Below are 17110 nucleotides of genomic sequence, written 5' to 3' on the forward strand. Positions count from 1 at the left end.
TTTTTTTTTTAATTTGATGTTTTATTTATTTACATTTCAGATGCCATCCCCCTTATCCATCTCCCCCCATTAATCCCCTATCCCATCCCTCGTCTTCCTTTTTTGCCTTTATACTGTTTAAATTACATGCAAGTATTAAGGTCAGTTCTAGGTTGAGGAACTAGCAATACAATAGATGCAAATAGTCAAGGAACAGGCAAGATCATAAACCCAGATAGTCAAAGAACACACATGACAATAAACAGATCACTCCTGTGATCACTATTTCTAAGGGCTTAGCAGGAAGACCAAAATATCTGAGCCTACTTCCCCGTCCTAGCCTAAAGTTATTTTCATGCTGAAGCCTACTTCTTTGTTCTAGCTTAAGATTTAAATTTCTGCCTATGATTACTTCTTTGTTCTAGCCTAAGATTTAGATTCCTGTCCAAAATTTCTTCTTTGTTCTAGCCTAGGATTTAGATTCCTGCCTGGAATTATTTCTTTGTTCTAGTCTAATGGCAGATTCCTGCCTGCAGTCCATTTCTTTGTCTTTGTCCTTGTCCTATGTCAGATTCCTTCCAAGCAGCCCATTTCTTTGTCCTTGGCCAATGTCAGATTCCTGCCAGGCAGCCCCCAAAACTCTCCACATCTCCCCCTTTTTATTGCATAAACCAGACTGAGCCTGTCTTAGGTCTTTCTGACAAGAAAGACTTTCTTACCCATCATGGAATATGTATGATCATAAGCAGTTCACTTCTGTCTTAGATTGGTAAGGCTCTGTGCAGAATCTTACCCGTCCTTGGCTTGCCAGACTGTTAAATTAATAACTCTGTCTGGGGTTCCATTATCAGTTTCAAGTCATGTATTTTCGCTGCCAGCCTGTTGATGTAGTTAGAGAGAAGCTTAAACACGATGGGCAGGAATAAAAATATTCCTAGGACAAGAAGGGCTAGCATGATCAAGCTATATATGCCATTCCTGAGGTTTGACCAAAATGGAAATACTGAACTCAGGCCATGGATAATTTTATCAGCATTATCTGCAGGATCAAAGCTCAACAGAGCAGCATTCTTTAAGTTCATAATATCACTATGCAAAGTTAAAACACCCAGAGAGGTGTTAGGATTATGCCAAATACCCTACAGGTGTTTTTAAACTTTTTTCTAATTATAATGATAATCATTGTAAATTTTAGAAGTAACACTACTCCAAGGATATTTGGAGTCATGACACTTGAGATGGCTCCTAACTCTTGAACTCTGAACCTCCTTCAGATAATTTGAATAGGTTATAGGGCATCAATTCATTGTTCCAGATAGCTATATAAATCCTTTTGTATACTCAATACATTAGTAACATTTTTTGCTAGATGGTTAACAAAAATAGCTGTCTTAACTCCTTGTGTCAATGCTATTGCAGAAGCAATGGTGCTAGCAATTAATGAAATTAAAGCTGTTAAACCAGCAATAATCAAGCCTGATACCTTCTTGCTTCTGCTTAAAGCCTAACTCACTTCTTCCAGCACTTTCAAGCTTTTTTCAGAGAATCAAAGTTTTCTAATACTCAGGGCAGTAAGACAAAAGCTGGTTGATAGACCCCATAACAGACATGCCAGGTTTCAACACACTAACACAATTAGAAATTATACAGTCAATAAGGTTTTTAATCTTAAAATTCTGAAAACATGTTGACTTCTGCTATTTTACTACTACCCTCCTAATTCTTTTACTATTAATGTCTAAATATGAACATTCGTTTTGATTGAATGAGCTGGTGTTATAGTATACGTTACTGTTGACTAAGGCCCACAAATTACAACAGAGATTGTTTTCTGATATATAATGACATACCCACTATTATGTATCACACAGAATAGTTTTCCTCCCTATGATGGTTAGGTTTTTTTCTTTGTTTGTTTTATTCAAGTTGATGCAAGCTAGGATCACCTGGGAAGAAGAAGCAACCTTAACTGAGAAAATATCTCCATCAGATTGCCCATAGGCAAGGTCTGTGGGGCATTTTCTTTGTTAACGATTGAGGTGGGAGGGACAAACCCATGATGGATATGTCCCCTCTTCCTCATTTATATAAGAAAGCAGGTTGAGCAAGTCAGCAAGCAGTACCCTCTTCCAAGCCCTTTTCTCCTCAGGTTACTTTTTGACATGGTGATCACAACAATAGAAAGACAACCTGTGTTCTGCTTATCCATTGCCCCTTCTCCTCCCTTCCAGCCCCTAGAGCAGTTGTTTCTACTTTATACATAGTTTTGCCTATTTCAGTATGTCATAAAGCTGAAATTACATAATACATAGCCTTTTTAGACTGTTTACTTTCACTTGAGACTGTTCTTTCATGATTGACAACCCATTTCCTTTTACAAAAGAATAATTTATTACATGGATGTGACATACTTTGTTTATCTATTCACTCATTGAAGTGCAGCTTAGTTGCTTCCAAGTTTTGTCAATTATGAATCATGATTTAGTCTTTCAATGCATTAATATAAAGAGAAAAACGAACAGTTCAGAATCTGAAGCATATTTAGCTCATAACCATCTCTAAGAATGTGTGTGGAATGTTTGTTGTGGAAGAAGGAAAAAGACAATGAAGAGATTAAAGTAGGGGAAGAGAATACATTAAACCTGGATAATATTTGGAAAATGAGATTTTTCTTAAATTTCAATTGGAACTCCAACTGTGCGCTTGAGAGCATTCTTAAAACTATTGCCATGCTAACATGGACACAGGTCACCAAGTAGATCGCGCTTGATGTACATGGGATAGCGAGAGGAAGTAGGGTAAACATTTTGGTAAAGACTCAAAGAATAGAGAGAGAATTTTATAAGATAGAGAAGTAGTTGTTTGAGAATCGTAGGATAGAAGTTAGATATTGAGATTGTGCTATAATTGTACAATGTCTGTAGAGAGAAGAAGTTTTTGTTGTATTTGTGACCTACATTGAAAAAAAACCTCATTAATGTAGTGGGGAAAATTATTTTATTGCATGACTTGTAACTCACTGAATATTTTGGTTGATTGTTTTGTGGACACTGAGGATTATAGTCTGTAATAAGCTATGACTACATTTGAATGTCTGTTTTTGTCTTAATCATTTATTTAAATAAATTTAAAATACTAATATTTAAGGGCCAACAAATACTTTAAAGTCTTGGAATTTCTATACTCTAATGCCTTCTTGGCTCAACAAAGTTTGTATGAAGATCTTGTCGTTTGAGTTTTATCCTTAAAATGCCTTAAGAATTGAGTTGGTTAACAAGAGAGGCAAAACTTCTCAGGAAGCAGTGTGTGTTCATTGACATGGGATGCTGCTGCTGAGCGGCTCCCTGTGAGTCAGTAGATGTTCTAGGCGTCATAGGATCACTCAGTCTGCTGAAGAAACAGGGTACTAAGTAGGGAGGGAAAAGTTATGTGGAGGGTTTGAAGGAGAGGGAATGGGGTGGGTTTTAGTAAAACACATTGTATGCATATATAAAATTCTCAAAGAATATGGAAAGTTATAAAAGAGTTTAGTTAATAATGTTAAAGGCTGGAGAGAGAAATTTGGATCAGATTATGTATTGCCTGGGTATGAGGGCATTTTTTAGTAGTTAAAAATAGAAAATAGTTTGCTGGAGCATAAATGAGAAGGTAGGAAGGAGTATTAGAAAAGAAAGAACTCCCCCCCATTCTTAGTATAGTTTGATGTATTGTCACGCCCGCCTTGCCAGCAAGGATGACGCAACAACAGGATCCTTCCTCACTCACTTTATTGGGGAACACACCATTGATTGCAAAGCGAAAGACCCCAAGCCCGAAATGGGTGCTGCTTAAATAGTTATCACAACTGTGTATAAGTGTCTAATTGGTGCTTCTTGCAGAACTTCATTTACATACTGTTCGGGAGGGTGAGGAGCTGTTTACGACCCTGAATGCAGTTACTTTCCACCTCAAACATCGGTGACAAGCACCATCTTCTAATGGCGGCTCCTTACAATGTATAAAATATTTTAGAATTTATTTTCAATCTTGATATACATTTTAATTTACATATGTATTTTATAGCTTATACTCTCTCATAGATATTCCTAAAATGTCACATTAGAGTCAGACATGTAAAAATCAGCCTTACTGCTTGTATCTTCCATCAATATTGAAAATGATGTTATGGTGAGTTCGAAGCCAGCCTGCTTTTCAGAGCAAGCTCTAGGCCAGCCAGAACTATGTAGTGAGGCCCTGTTTCTAAAAAGCTAAGCAAAAAAGATGTTATAATTATAAGCAAGAATAAAATTGTTAAGATAATCTATAATTTAATCTTAATGTGCTGAGACCTTATTTTATAAATGAATTTTAATGTACTTCCCTCCATTCTAAATGTTTTCTTTTCTTAAACATATATTGTTTACACACATACACACACACACACACACACACACATGCATGCGCGCGCGCGCGCATACACACGGGTGTCCACATGTCGGGTATGGGTGTGTTTGTAATGCATTACTTTTTTTGTTACAGAACGGTCGCTGCTGAAGTTAGAAAGCAGATCTCTGGACAATACAGTGGTTCCCCCCAGCTGCTCAAAAACCTCAACATAGTTGGCAATATATCCCACCACACCACAGTAAGTAGCATCTCTAAGTCATTGAGTGCCGCAAGTACTGAGAAGGAACTCAGTAGTCTGGGTTCTGCAGCTGTCCAGGCCTGTGCTGGTGCCTCCTTCTTGCAGTTCCGGCTGAAAAGCGTTAGGGCTGCTGGAGAATGGTTGGTTTCCTAGTCAGCTCTGTGACCAGGATTTACTCAGTGCTGGAGTGTTATTCTTATGTTTGTTTGACCCTTAGAAGTTGTCTTCCGACCTACACGTGGACACACATACACAATTTAAAAATCTTTCAAAAAGAAGTTGTCTTCCGACCTACAATTGGGCACACATACACAATTTAAAAATCTTTCAAAAGTACACTTCCAACTTGGGCAAAATACAATGAATATTTTATTATTAATAATACATAATTAGGTGTGAGTATTAAGTATTCTGTGGTTATTATTAAACTATTACAAATTACTGTAAACTGGATGTCTCAAAACAATAGAAGTTTTACTCTGTAACTATGGGAGATGACAGTTTCTGAAGTCAACTGAAGTAAGGGTTTACAGAGCCCCAGCCCCAGCCCCAGCAGTAGTCCTAGGGGAAAATCAATCCTTGCCTATTCTGGTTCTGGTGCTCCTGACATTTCTTTATCTGAGGCTGCATCTGTTGCAGGATATTTGATCACACTGTAAACCTGGAGATTGTGTTGTTTACTGGAAAAACCTGTTTGTAGTTGTGGTGTGGCTTAACCTTAGCCCATGCCTTCGATTCCTCTGGCTGGAATATAGACAAGCCCTTAATACTCATTTTTAATCCCAAACAATGAAGGTGAAGTTAGTTTGTAGAAGGAAGCAGCCATGTTTGAAAGTGATGTCTAATTGAATGGCAGAAAAAGTGATGAATCAGAGAAAGATTTGATGGAATAGGATCTGCCCAACTCTAAGGAGAATAGAGGGAGGAAAGGGAAGCTATAAGAGAGAGCAACGAAGGAAAGGAGACAGGTTTACCTGGACAGTTTTACAGAGACAGTTTGAAGAGAGAACAAGCTAGACACAGGTAAAGACAGAAGGAGCTGGAGAATTAGAGGAGCCAGAAGATGAGAACAGATTGCCTGAGTTAGTAGGAGGCCAAGCAGAGAAACTCAGTGAGAAACAGAGAAATCAGATTGAGTCTGTCAGCTTGGAGAGCAGTTTTGAGTTGAACCAGCCAACCAGAAAGAACTAGAAAGGGTGAGCTTGTTTAGCTTGAGCCTTAGAGGCTGCAAATGTTCTAGGCCTAGATTAGGTTGTACAGAGGCTAGAAGCTTCCTTGGACTAGGGCTAGGTTAGCAGGTGGAGGCAGAAAACCTCTGAGATGACGATTACATCAGGTGAATAAAAGTTTACTATTACATGCATTATGTAATCTTTAAGGTTAGAGTCTTCAAGTCTGTCTCTTTGCTCCCTTTTATATGGCTTTGTCCTCAGTGTATACAGTCAGATTACCTCTGTCTCCTTCAATGAATATTGATGACTGCATGTAGCGCGCACCCATATAACTCGGGACAGTGTCTCCACCTTAAGCTTTTTAACCATGTACATTAGCATGCACAGTGGCCATGGATCAGGGTGTGGAGAGTTTGGGGAGTTTTACCTGCCACAGTCTGGTCATATGTATGTGCTGGAATGATCACCAGTAATGACAAATAAAATGACAGCAGCTTTTAGGAACTTAGAAATACAAATTTGAAAGACGGTAATAATCATTCTAATGAGTACACAGAAAGCTGTAAAGTGTATCAAGATTGCTAATTACTATTTTTGTTTTTGGTGTGAGAATTATGGGAAGTGTCTATGTATCGAGTATGAAGAAAGTATGGGAGCCTAAGGCTGGGTGCTGTGAGTCTTAGAATCAGCGTGTCTGCTGACATTTTATCGAGAACTAGGCTAAAACCACGTTCATTGCTTTTCTTTGCTTAAAGTTGTCAGATTCTTCATCCACCTCTCCCTTTGCACACTCCTCTCTGCTAAGGTGCCCCTTACCGAAGCAGTCGATCCTGTGGATTTGGAAGATTACCTCATCACTCACCCATTGTCTGTCGATTCTGGGCCTCTGCGGGATTTGGTTGAATTTCCTCCAGATGATATTGAAGTTGTATACAGTCCTAGGGACTGCAGGACCCTTGTTTCAGCTGTGCCTGAAGAAAGGTAAGGAGACATTCACTGTGGTTTAGCTTTAGTGTAACTATAGGAAGACGATTTTCATTAATTTATTTAAGCCATACTTTTATGGTATTTCTTATTAAAAAAAAAAGAAACACTACAAAAAAGTTTATAAAATTCATTGCTGTATTCTTCCTTTGGATCCCCTTTTGAGAATTTTTCTAAAAAATAACTGCGTGCATTCTACTTTTCTGCCTAAATTATAAGTATATTTTGTTTTGTTTTAAACAGTGAAATGGATCCACATGTTAGAGATTGTATAAGAAGTTACACAGAAGACTGGGCAATTGTGGTCAGAAAGTAAGTCGCTTATTACACTGTTGTAAAGTACTGAGTAGAGGCTGGAGCGATAACTCCGTAGTTAGAACACTTGCTGCTGTTGTAGAGGACATAGGCTTGGTTCTCAGCACCCGTGACACAACCATCTGGAATTCCAGTTTCAGGGTATTCCATGGCCTCTTTTGGCAATCACAGGCACAAGGCATGCACATTGAAGGCATGCACATTGTTACATACATGCAAGCCAGCACTCATACACATAAAATTAAATAGGTACATCTGAATATTAATCACATAGTGGAATTTTTTAATGTTACTAAGTTAGGTAGATTTCATAAAAATTGTGAGACTTTTTCACTAAACAAAATTGTCAAAGCAGAATAATGTTATTTATAGATATATTATTGAGTTCCACATGTTTTCTTTATAAAATATTAACTTGTAGGAATTCTGTTCCTATATTGTTGAGAGTCATCATGAATTGATGGAATATATAATGATGATAATTCTTAGTCTAATTCTCTTAGGAAATCATGGCGGAGATTTGTTTTTCTCAAAAAGTTTGCAGTTTTGTAAAACTTGAATAGCTAACTTAAATTGAACAGCCAGCTTTCAGATACAGTTATTTGGAAGTCTTTTCTTTTTTTTTAAAGGTGTTCCTGTATAGCCCTGCTGAGCCTCAAATTTGTTATCCTCCTGTCTCTGCCCTCAGTGATGAGATTGCATGTGTGTGCCACCACAACTGTAGTCTCTGCTATTTTTTTAAAACTGTTTTAATACTCATAGGTCCAGGACCTTTATATTTATCCAGTTAGGTAAATGTTCATAGAAAATAATCTTTTCTATGCCATAGTTAATAATTTTCTAACAATATTTTTGAAATATTAAGTGATATTAAAAAATAAAATGCAACTATTTTTTATTAGTAATTCACATAATGAAGAAGGGTCTTCATTCCAGAACATTTAACCATGGTTTTCTAAAGGAGATATGAGAACAAGTAGTGATCAGTTTGGTTATGACATAATTTTCACAGATGGAATGATTTGTGCTAAATTTTACTTCTATAAGTGATGTGGGGCTGGAGAAGTGGCTGTTAAGAACACAGGCTATTCTTGCAGAGGACCTGGATTTGGTTCCTAGCTACCCTGGCATCTAACAGCCATGTCTACCTCCTGATCCAGGGATCTGACATCCTCTTCTGTCCTCTGTGGACATTGTATGCACATGGTGCACAGAGTTACATGCAGGCATACACATAAAACAAATATAATTAAGTGTGAAAATTGGTGTGTCCATTGCTTATAGTTTTGCCCTTTTGGCTGTTGTCTTATCTTGTTAGGCTTAAGACTATTAAGTCTCATTCTGCAAGAGAGCACTGATACCTTACTAGTTTGAGCATGACTTATTGTAGGATACTTTACTGCTCTCTATATAGAATGGTTGTAAACACAGAATTTCTGAAACTGTTCTAATAGCCAGATATTTTACATTACTAGAGAAATGTAATATTCTTTTTGTCAGATAATTGGAAAACCTTTTACTTCTATACATATGGGTTGGAAATCTACAATCAAAAAATCTTAATAAAGGTATTAGTTGTGGGAAGAAGAGAGATATCGAGTGATTGATTGTTAGTTATTTTAGAATTGTGGTGACTCATCACTGGTTGAGGCATAATGGGGGGGAATTAACGTTAATTACTAATTATCGTGTGCTAGGTCGTTTGTTGAGTACTTAATGCTCAGTAGCTTTTATGGCTTCAACAGTTAAAGTACTTCAGACTCAAAGCAGTTAAGTATTAATTTATCTGAGGTTCCCACAAACCAAAAAGTGAAGTGGCTAGTATTAGAAGCTAGGGCAGCAGACTCTAAAACTTATAATTTTCCTGTTACACCAAATATTGTTACCTTCATTTTTAAATGGGAGACAAAAGGGCAGACTAGAAGTTGTTGGTCTCTGTGAGAGATAGAAGAGGTGTGTGGTTGAAACATTGGAAAACCATGATGCAGTGTTCCTGGTTACTAGTTTTTTATATGTTGTTACAAAAGAAAGTATGCTATATTAATTTAGAAGTTCTGAACTCCTCCATATGTGTCTGTAAACATATATGTGTGTGTATGTGTGTGTGTGTATACATATATATATATGTATATATGTAGATTTTATTCCTTTCATTTTATGTTGTAAGTATAAATTGAGAGGTTTTATACAATAATGAGTTACTGCAAAAGTTAAAAAATTCATGGTTTGCTAGGCATGGTGTCACACGCCTTAATCCCAGCACTCATGAGGCAGAGGCAGGTAGATCTCTGTGAGTTCTAGGACAGAGTTACATAGTGAGACCATGTCTCAAAAAAAAAAAAAAAAGAAACAAAAAATGAAAATTTAGTGCTTATATGTATGTATATACATTATTAAAATTTATATTATTATTAAAATCATTATTTTCTACTTAGATTTTTTAAATCTTAGTTTCCTGGTTGTTTCTGTTTGTTTGTTTTTAACTGATTTTCTGAATAGAAAATAAAATTTAAATCATTGGCACGAGAGAGAAGGAAAATGGGATTGACTTTTAGAAGTGGATAGTCTGCCCTTTATTTAGATTAAAGGAGCTTTGGAGGGACAGTTTCTTAAACCCTGCGCTAGCACACTGAGAACTGCACTGCTAGGATCGGTCCCGGTCAGGTTTGTGTGAAGAAGTAATTAGTACATACATGATTATGCTCAGCACGAGAGGTTTTTCAGAAATTGGTTTTATTTTTAATAGATACCATAAACTGGGAACAGGATTTAATCCCAACACATTGGATAAGCAGAAAGAAAGACAAAAAGGACTGCCCAGACAAGTCTTTGAATCTGACGAAGCTCCAGACGGCAGCAGCTACCAGGATGAACAAGTAATGTTTTTATTTTTAAGTGACCATAAGAGAGTAGTTTTAGTTAGCTAATAATTAATATTTATAATTTATTTTTTTTTAATAACAGGATGACCTTAAAAGACGTTCGATGTCAATAGATGATACTCCAAGGGGTAGCTGGGCCTGCAGTATCTTTGACTTAAAAAATTCACTCCCTGATGCCTTGCTTCCTAATTTACTTGATCGAACTCCAAATGAAGAAATAGACCATCAGAATGATGACCAAAGGAAATCAAACCGTCACAAGGAACTGTTTGCTTTGCATCCATCACCAGATGAGGTATTGACTTTGCATGTAAAGAAGCAAAGGAGACCAGACGTAGTGCTCATTCCTGTCCTCCGAGCTACTTGGAAAGCTGAGGCAGGAGGATCACAAGTCTAAGGACTGCTTGGGGTATATATTTAGTTCAAGAACAACTTGGGTACCTTAGTGAGAACCTATTTCAAAGTAAAGTAAAGTGGGCCAAGAGGATGGCTCAGTGGCAGAGTACTTTCCTACCATGTGCAGGGCTGTATACTGCTTTTGGGAGTATGATTTGTATGTAGTATTACAATGATGTTATTACAGCTATAGGATTTATGAGTTAAACATGCTTTCAGTACTAGCAGATTGACTTTTAATGAGGAACGTCTGTGACTGGATACATATGATATGTAATGGATTCCATTTATAGACAGATATGGTGTTCTTTCCTGTGTTTAACTGTGAAGACCGGAAACGCTAGAATTCTTAAAGTCTTACAGAAACAAAACACTGATTATGCTAAGTAGCCACTCTGCTGTTACTTCTCACTCTGTAGGAAGAGCCAATAGAACGGCTTAGTGTACCTGATGTGCCCAAAGAACATTTTGGACAAAGACTTCTTGTGAAATGTTTATCACTCAAGTGAGTATTTCTTTTACTCATATCATTTCTGTAACCTGGGCTTGTACTTTGATTACTGGTATAACAAAACTTTAGACTTCATGCTTGTGTTTATGTCCTTATGAGGATTATTTTTCCTTTTTTCTTTTGAAATTACTATTTTTAATATCTTACATACTTATTTTTATTTTAATAAAATGTCTCTTTATATTTAATGTTTCCCACATAATACATCCATCATGAACAGCTATTCAGAAGAGAGGAAAATGTACATAAGTAAGAGACTACTGTATTAATATTATTTGGGTTCTAAAACTGAAATAGCAACCAGGATGTGGTGCATATCTGTAATCCCAGCATTCAGTAGGCTGCAGATGAGGAGCATGGGTGTGAGGCCACTTGGGTTGGATAACAGAAACAAGACCCTTTGTTTCTCTCTCAAAAAATCATGTATTTATATTTTTAGGTTTTAGAGTGGTAAATTGTTAATCCATTCTTTGCTTCCTGTCTGGGGTGATGTGACTCCACCTACCCCAATGCTCTGAAGTCCCCAAATGAAAGACAGAAATGTGCAGCCTTATTTTTAATATATCCTAAGCTAGCTCAGTGGCTAGACCATTCCAAACCTCCCCACGGCTAGCACACACTCCCCTCTGGTATTCCTGAGGAACACTTCCCAAATTTATATTTTATCTTTGCTGCCCTGTTTCCTTCTGGGCAGCCCTCCATGGGGCCGCTTTCCCTTAGCACCTACATTCTGGCAAGCTCCTTCACTGCTTGGTTCGTCCTGTGGAAGTTCTGCCTCTGTCTGCCTGCCCAGCCATTGGCCACTGGCTCTTTATTGACCAGTGGAAAAACCACCTGTTGTCAGGGACCTTCAGCAGAGTGTGAATTTCCATGTAAGCACAAATCAAATCCCCAACAAGGTTTTATGGACTTTTAGTGTATACCTTAAAGTTTCTTTTCCAAAGTAATTCTAGCTTAAGAAAGCTTTTGTGTAATGAAGACATAAAGGAGTAACAGTATATACATGCTTCTTGCCAGAAATTACAGTCTTTCTGTCTCTTCTCTGCATTTCTCTTTAGCCTTGAGGAGAGGGCTTTAATAAACATACTCATTTAGGGCTGAGTGCTCTACCATCTCTCCTTTGCCACACACTGTTCAGTTGTTCTCTGTGGTGATTGCCACCTACCACCAGAAGATGGTTCTCTGATGATGGCTGAGCAGTGCATGCATCTGAATCCTCGCCAGGGTCTTATTTGATTTTGATTATATATGAACATGTAGATGCAGGTGCTGGAGGCACTAGATTCTCTGGAACTAGGGTTACATTCTGCTGTGAGCCTTCCAGCATGGGTGCAGGGAACAGAGCCATCCAGCATGGGTGCAGGGAACAGAGCTCTTGTGCTTGACAAGAGCAGTGTATGTGTTCTTCTCTGAGAAGACAGTCGTCTCTCCAGCCCCTGAAACGATTCTCATTTAGAAATAGAAAGCATCTTGGGAGACAGTCACAAAGTATGCAGACAAAGGTTAATTTTGTGAGGGTTTTCAAACTCATTTGTTCACTAATCTCCAAATTTAAACAAAATAAGGAAGTCTTAATGTGCGTGCCATCCTTGCCCAGGGACAGTGCTACTCCGTGGTTCTTGTCACCTAAGTAAGCTCAAGAGGCATCTTCTATGCCTTATACCAAGTAGTGTTTAGTTTTCACATTTGTATTCGAAGTTAGAACATTTTAGAGACATCGGTAACTGCTGCAACTCTACAGCTTAACTTCTGGCTTGAATATTTTCTCCCACCTGTGTGTTGCTGGCCATTGATGTTTCTTTGTTTGTTTGTTTGTTTGTTTGTTTTTCAAAGATTTATTTATTTTATTTATGAGTACACTATAGCTGTCTTCAGACACACCAGGAGAGGACATTGGATCCCATTACAGATGGTTGTGAGCCACAGTGTAGTTGCTAGGAATTGAACTCAGAACCTTTGAAAGAGCAGTCAGTGCTCTTAACCACTGAGCCATCTCTCTAACCCATGGCAGTTGTTTTTGATGGGGAGTTTTGAAGACAAAACTTTTTCTTTTTCTTTTTCTTTTTCTTTTTTTTTTTTTAATTGTTGTTGTTGTTGTTTTGAGACAGGGTCTCATTTTGTATCTCTGGCTGTCCTGAAACTTACTTTATAGAACAGACTGACCTTTTAACTCAGAGATCCTCCTGCCTCATGAGTGTTGTTAGGATTAAAGATACATACCACTATGCCCCCCCCCAAATATTTTTTTTTCTTTAAAGAACTAGTTTCTTATTTTTTGTAGGTTCATCTCTGTTTTAGTCTCAAAGGTTTGAAGTCCATTTTCTCTTGAAGGCAGTTCAATGTCATATGTCCTGTGGTAACTCATATGCCCCTGGGGTAACTCATATGTCCCTAGGATACACACTTGTGTGCTGCTTTTCCTTGTGTTTTCTCTTACTTCTTGCTGTCTCTGGAGTAATTTTATTCGACAAATAGTTTTTTCTTTATTTTACAAATGAGGAAGTGTGAAATACAGAGGATTAGTAGAAATTCTGCTTAATAATGCTCAGTGAGTAATTGAAGAAGAAAAACGTGAATTTGTAGCTCAGCCAGATAGACTACTTTGTATATAAATATGACAGTTTTCTTTCTTTGAATGCTAAAGCTTTATAAATTTAGTTAAATTTGTATAGAAACCTATTAGATAGATTGAGTAGACTTTTCTACATATCTGGGCCTCTACATTATATTAAACCATTTATACAGCCACTTAGATACATGTTGTATACCACACGTTTATTTATATCCTTTCATTTATTTGTTGACACAGAGTTTCCTCTTTTCTGGTCTAGAACTTACTGTGTAGTTGAGGATGACCTTGAGTGTTCTGACCCTTCTCCCTCGCGGTGCTGGGATCCCTGGAGGGCAGCACCTTACCTGCTTTGTGCAGTACTGAGGGGTGAGCCTAGAGCTCTGCACGTGTCAGGCACCCACTCCACCGACAGAAGCAAGCCCCAGCTCCAAACTTTATCCTTTTGAAATGTACAAATGAGAAGTATATATTCTTAGCATTATGCAGGTATTATTGCTCTCTAATTCTGATTCTCACCCATGCCTACATTATCCTGTTGGACCACTGTATTAGACTGTCACGCGGACTGTTGGCATAGTAGAGATCGAGTTCTTAGTTCTAGCAGTGAGAAGTCAAAAAGCAAGATGCCAGTGGTTTGCCAGCAAGTTTTTCCTTCTGGCTTGTAAATAGCTGATTTCTTCCTGTGTCTTTACATGTCTTTCCACTATGTGTGCACAAGAAAAGTCTGTGATGTCTTCTTTGTGTTTCTCTGTGTGTGTACTGACTGAGAAAAAGAAATCAAAAGGAAAGGAAAGGACTTGAGCTCTCCTAGGTATGGTGGAGGAGAAAGTTTGTTATAGATATGTGGGAGAGCATCGCCAGAAGCAGACGCATTTGAGACTCAAGAGTCCAGAGTGGACATGACCCTGAACCATGTGAGAAGAAGGAAGGGGGAAGGGAGAGAGGAGAGCCAAATACAGCAGCTAGGAGGCCAGCGTACAAACGGAGCAAAATCCAGATGTCTGGATTATATAGGGAAGAACCTTTGGGGGAAGGGCAGCCCAGGGTAGAGGGTGGGGTGTACCAGCCATACACTCTTCACAGGTAGGACTAAGGGATGCTGTACGAACCTGGAGGCCAGGTCTGCTTTGAAATATTAGAGAGGCACTTAGCTGCTTGTCCTGGCTTTGAAACTTAACTTGCACATGTTTGGAGGCCAGAGATTGATGTTGGATCTCTTCCTCTACTGTCTACTTAAAAAATACAATTTATTTAATTTTATGTATATAGGAGTTTTGTCTGCATGCATGCCTGTTCACCATGTATATGCAGTGTCCTTGGAAGCCAGAAGAGGGCATTAGATCACAGATGTTGTGGGCTGCCAGGTGGTGTTGGGAATTTAACTTGGATCCCTTGCAAGAACAACCTGTGCTTTTAACCACTGAGCCATTTTTCCAGCACCCATCCATTTTGTTGTTTGTGCCAGGGTTTCTCACTGACCCTGGAGCTCACTGGTTCAGCAAGAGCACCTGGCTCCAGGGTTTGTTTCTGCTTTCAGAGTACTTGGACTATAGACACATTCCTCCATGCCTGGCTGTGTCTGTGGATCCAAACTCAGGTCTTCCTGCTTGTGCTGAAGGTATTCCTCAGTCTTCTTCCTCTTTTGGTAAGGACTCCAGTTTCATTAGATTAGTGTCCCATCCTTAGGACATTAACCTTGATTTCTCCACTGGTCAGACCCTGTCTTTAATGGATGTTTTCAGCTTATAGACTTCACATAGGAGTTTTAGGGCATCTTTCTGCCCACAGTGGAAATACATGGACATCACCTCTTGTTCTTTCTTCTCTCTAGCCCCTACCAACACTGGCTTGCTTTCTATTTCTATCTGTTCATCTGTCTTCTTACGTGTTGTAAATATAATTATGAACCATATGGAGAGTTTTTGGTGTGGCTTCTTCACACAACATGCATTTATGGCTTATCAATATTCTAGCATATATCAAAGTTTATTACTATATATAGCCAAATTATATTCCACTGAATGAATATGTTACTTCTTAAACTGTTTGTCAGTTGATGAACATATGGAGTACTTCTACTTTTTAAAAAAAGAACAGCTTTATTTGATTCAACTTCCATATCATGTAGTTTATTCCAGTGTATAGCCAGTATACAATTTTCTAATGAATTTGCCTATTGTATAATTCAGTGTGTTTTGTTATAGTGGCAGGCATGTGTGTGTATGTGTATGACAAAAGTGTGATTAACTACTAATCACATTTATGAAGAAAATTTACAGGTCATTAGCAGACTTAAATCTGAAAGACAAAACAGTGAAGTTTCTATCTTTATGTGCAGAAAGTCTGCTTTAACACAGCATAACAAGCACCATCCCTAAACAAAGATGTTTCTTTGCTCTCTCGTTGCTTCCTGTCTTTCTGCTTCTTTTTCCTTTCCTTCTCTTTGGCTTTGTACTCTTTTCCCCATCCCTCTCTTTCTCCTCCTCTCCTTTCTGGTACTGGAGATTGAGCCTAGGGCCTCACACATGGTAGGCACATTCTGTGCCACTGAGCTGCTGCGTTGGCCTGCATCAGTGGATTCTGCTTCATTAAAATGGTCAACTGTTTTTCCATCCAAAGTCACAAGTGTTAAGACAACATGTAGGAGGAGCAGAAAATATGAACAACACTTACACTTGACAGTGTGTTGATGCATCCAGTAGAGTAGGGGGTCCCGACAGCTTGGACGGTCAACGACCCTTTCATAGGGGTTACATATAATCACTGGAAAACACAGATAATTACATTACTTTTTATAGCAGTAGCAAGTAGTTATGAAGTAGAAAATAATTTTATGGTTGGAGGGGTCACCACAACAACCACACCAACAACCACCACCACAACAGTTGAGGAACTGTTTTAAAGGGTCCTAGCTTAGGAGGATTGAGAGCCACTGCCCTAGAGGATATTCGTATGGTTAACAAATATGTGAAAGATGTGTAAGGAAAGATGGATTGCAGTGTCATTGACATGCCAGCTAATTGCTGACAAGTACTGAAAGGATCGCTGAAATGCCCCTCTGCTTAGCATCTTTGTTTTGCTAAGGAAGCATTTTCTCTCTCAGGGGCCACAGGTTCTCTGTCAAGGCCCCTATCTTGTCTCTTGCTTACCACTTCCTCAGTCTTGAATCTGTGATTTCCACTGTTGCTTGTCTGAGCATATACACTGCTGTTTTCAGATTCTGTGCAAGTCTTTTTGAATGGCTCTTCATGTGAGCATGTCTCTTCTCTCAGAAGGACCCTGGCCCTCACTTACAACTGGAAACAAGTGCTGTGGAGCAGGTTATTGTCGCTCCACAGCACTGAGCACTGTCTCCCTGGTACTTCCTGTGATTGGGGCTCTCCTAGACATGGCAGGATGCTGAGCCACATTGTAGACTTCTGCCTGTAAATATGGTAATATTCCTCCAGCGGAGATAATCAAGAGGCCTGCAGCTGTGGCCAGGTGCAACTGTGGCCAGGTACAGCAGTGGCCAGGTGCAGCAGTGGCCAGGTGCAGCAGTGATCAGGTGCGACTGTGGCCAGGTACAGCAGTGGCCAGGTGCAGCACTGGCCAGGTGCGACTGTGGCCAGGTGCAGCAGTGGTCAGGTGCAGCAGTGGCCAGGTGCAGCAGTGACCAGGTGCGACTGTGGCCAG

General features: G+C 38.8%; 1 protein-coding gene across 1 annotated transcript in view; it reads left to right on the forward strand.

Moving 5' to 3' along the window:
* Positions 1-17110, forward strand: part of Dock7 (dedicator of cytokinesis 7) — a 198439-nt gene that overhangs the window by 30396 nt on the left and 150933 nt on the right. The window contains exons 2-7 of the mRNA XM_028778777.1: positions 4498-4603; positions 6581-6756; positions 7003-7071; positions 9821-9950; positions 10039-10251; positions 10772-10857. Of these exons, the coding sequence (XP_028634610.1) occupies positions 4498-4603; positions 6581-6756; positions 7003-7071; positions 9821-9950; positions 10039-10251; positions 10772-10857 (780 nt within the window). The remainder of the gene's footprint in view (positions 1-4497; positions 4604-6580; positions 6757-7002; positions 7072-9820; positions 9951-10038; positions 10252-10771; positions 10858-17110) is intronic.

The sequence above is a fragment of the Grammomys surdaster genome, unplaced genomic scaffold (genome assembly GCF_004785775.1).
Source record: "Grammomys surdaster isolate TR1022 unplaced genomic scaffold, NIH_TR_1.0 341, whole genome shotgun sequence".
Taxonomy (NCBI): domain Eukaryota; kingdom Metazoa; phylum Chordata; class Mammalia; order Rodentia; family Muridae; genus Grammomys; species Grammomys surdaster.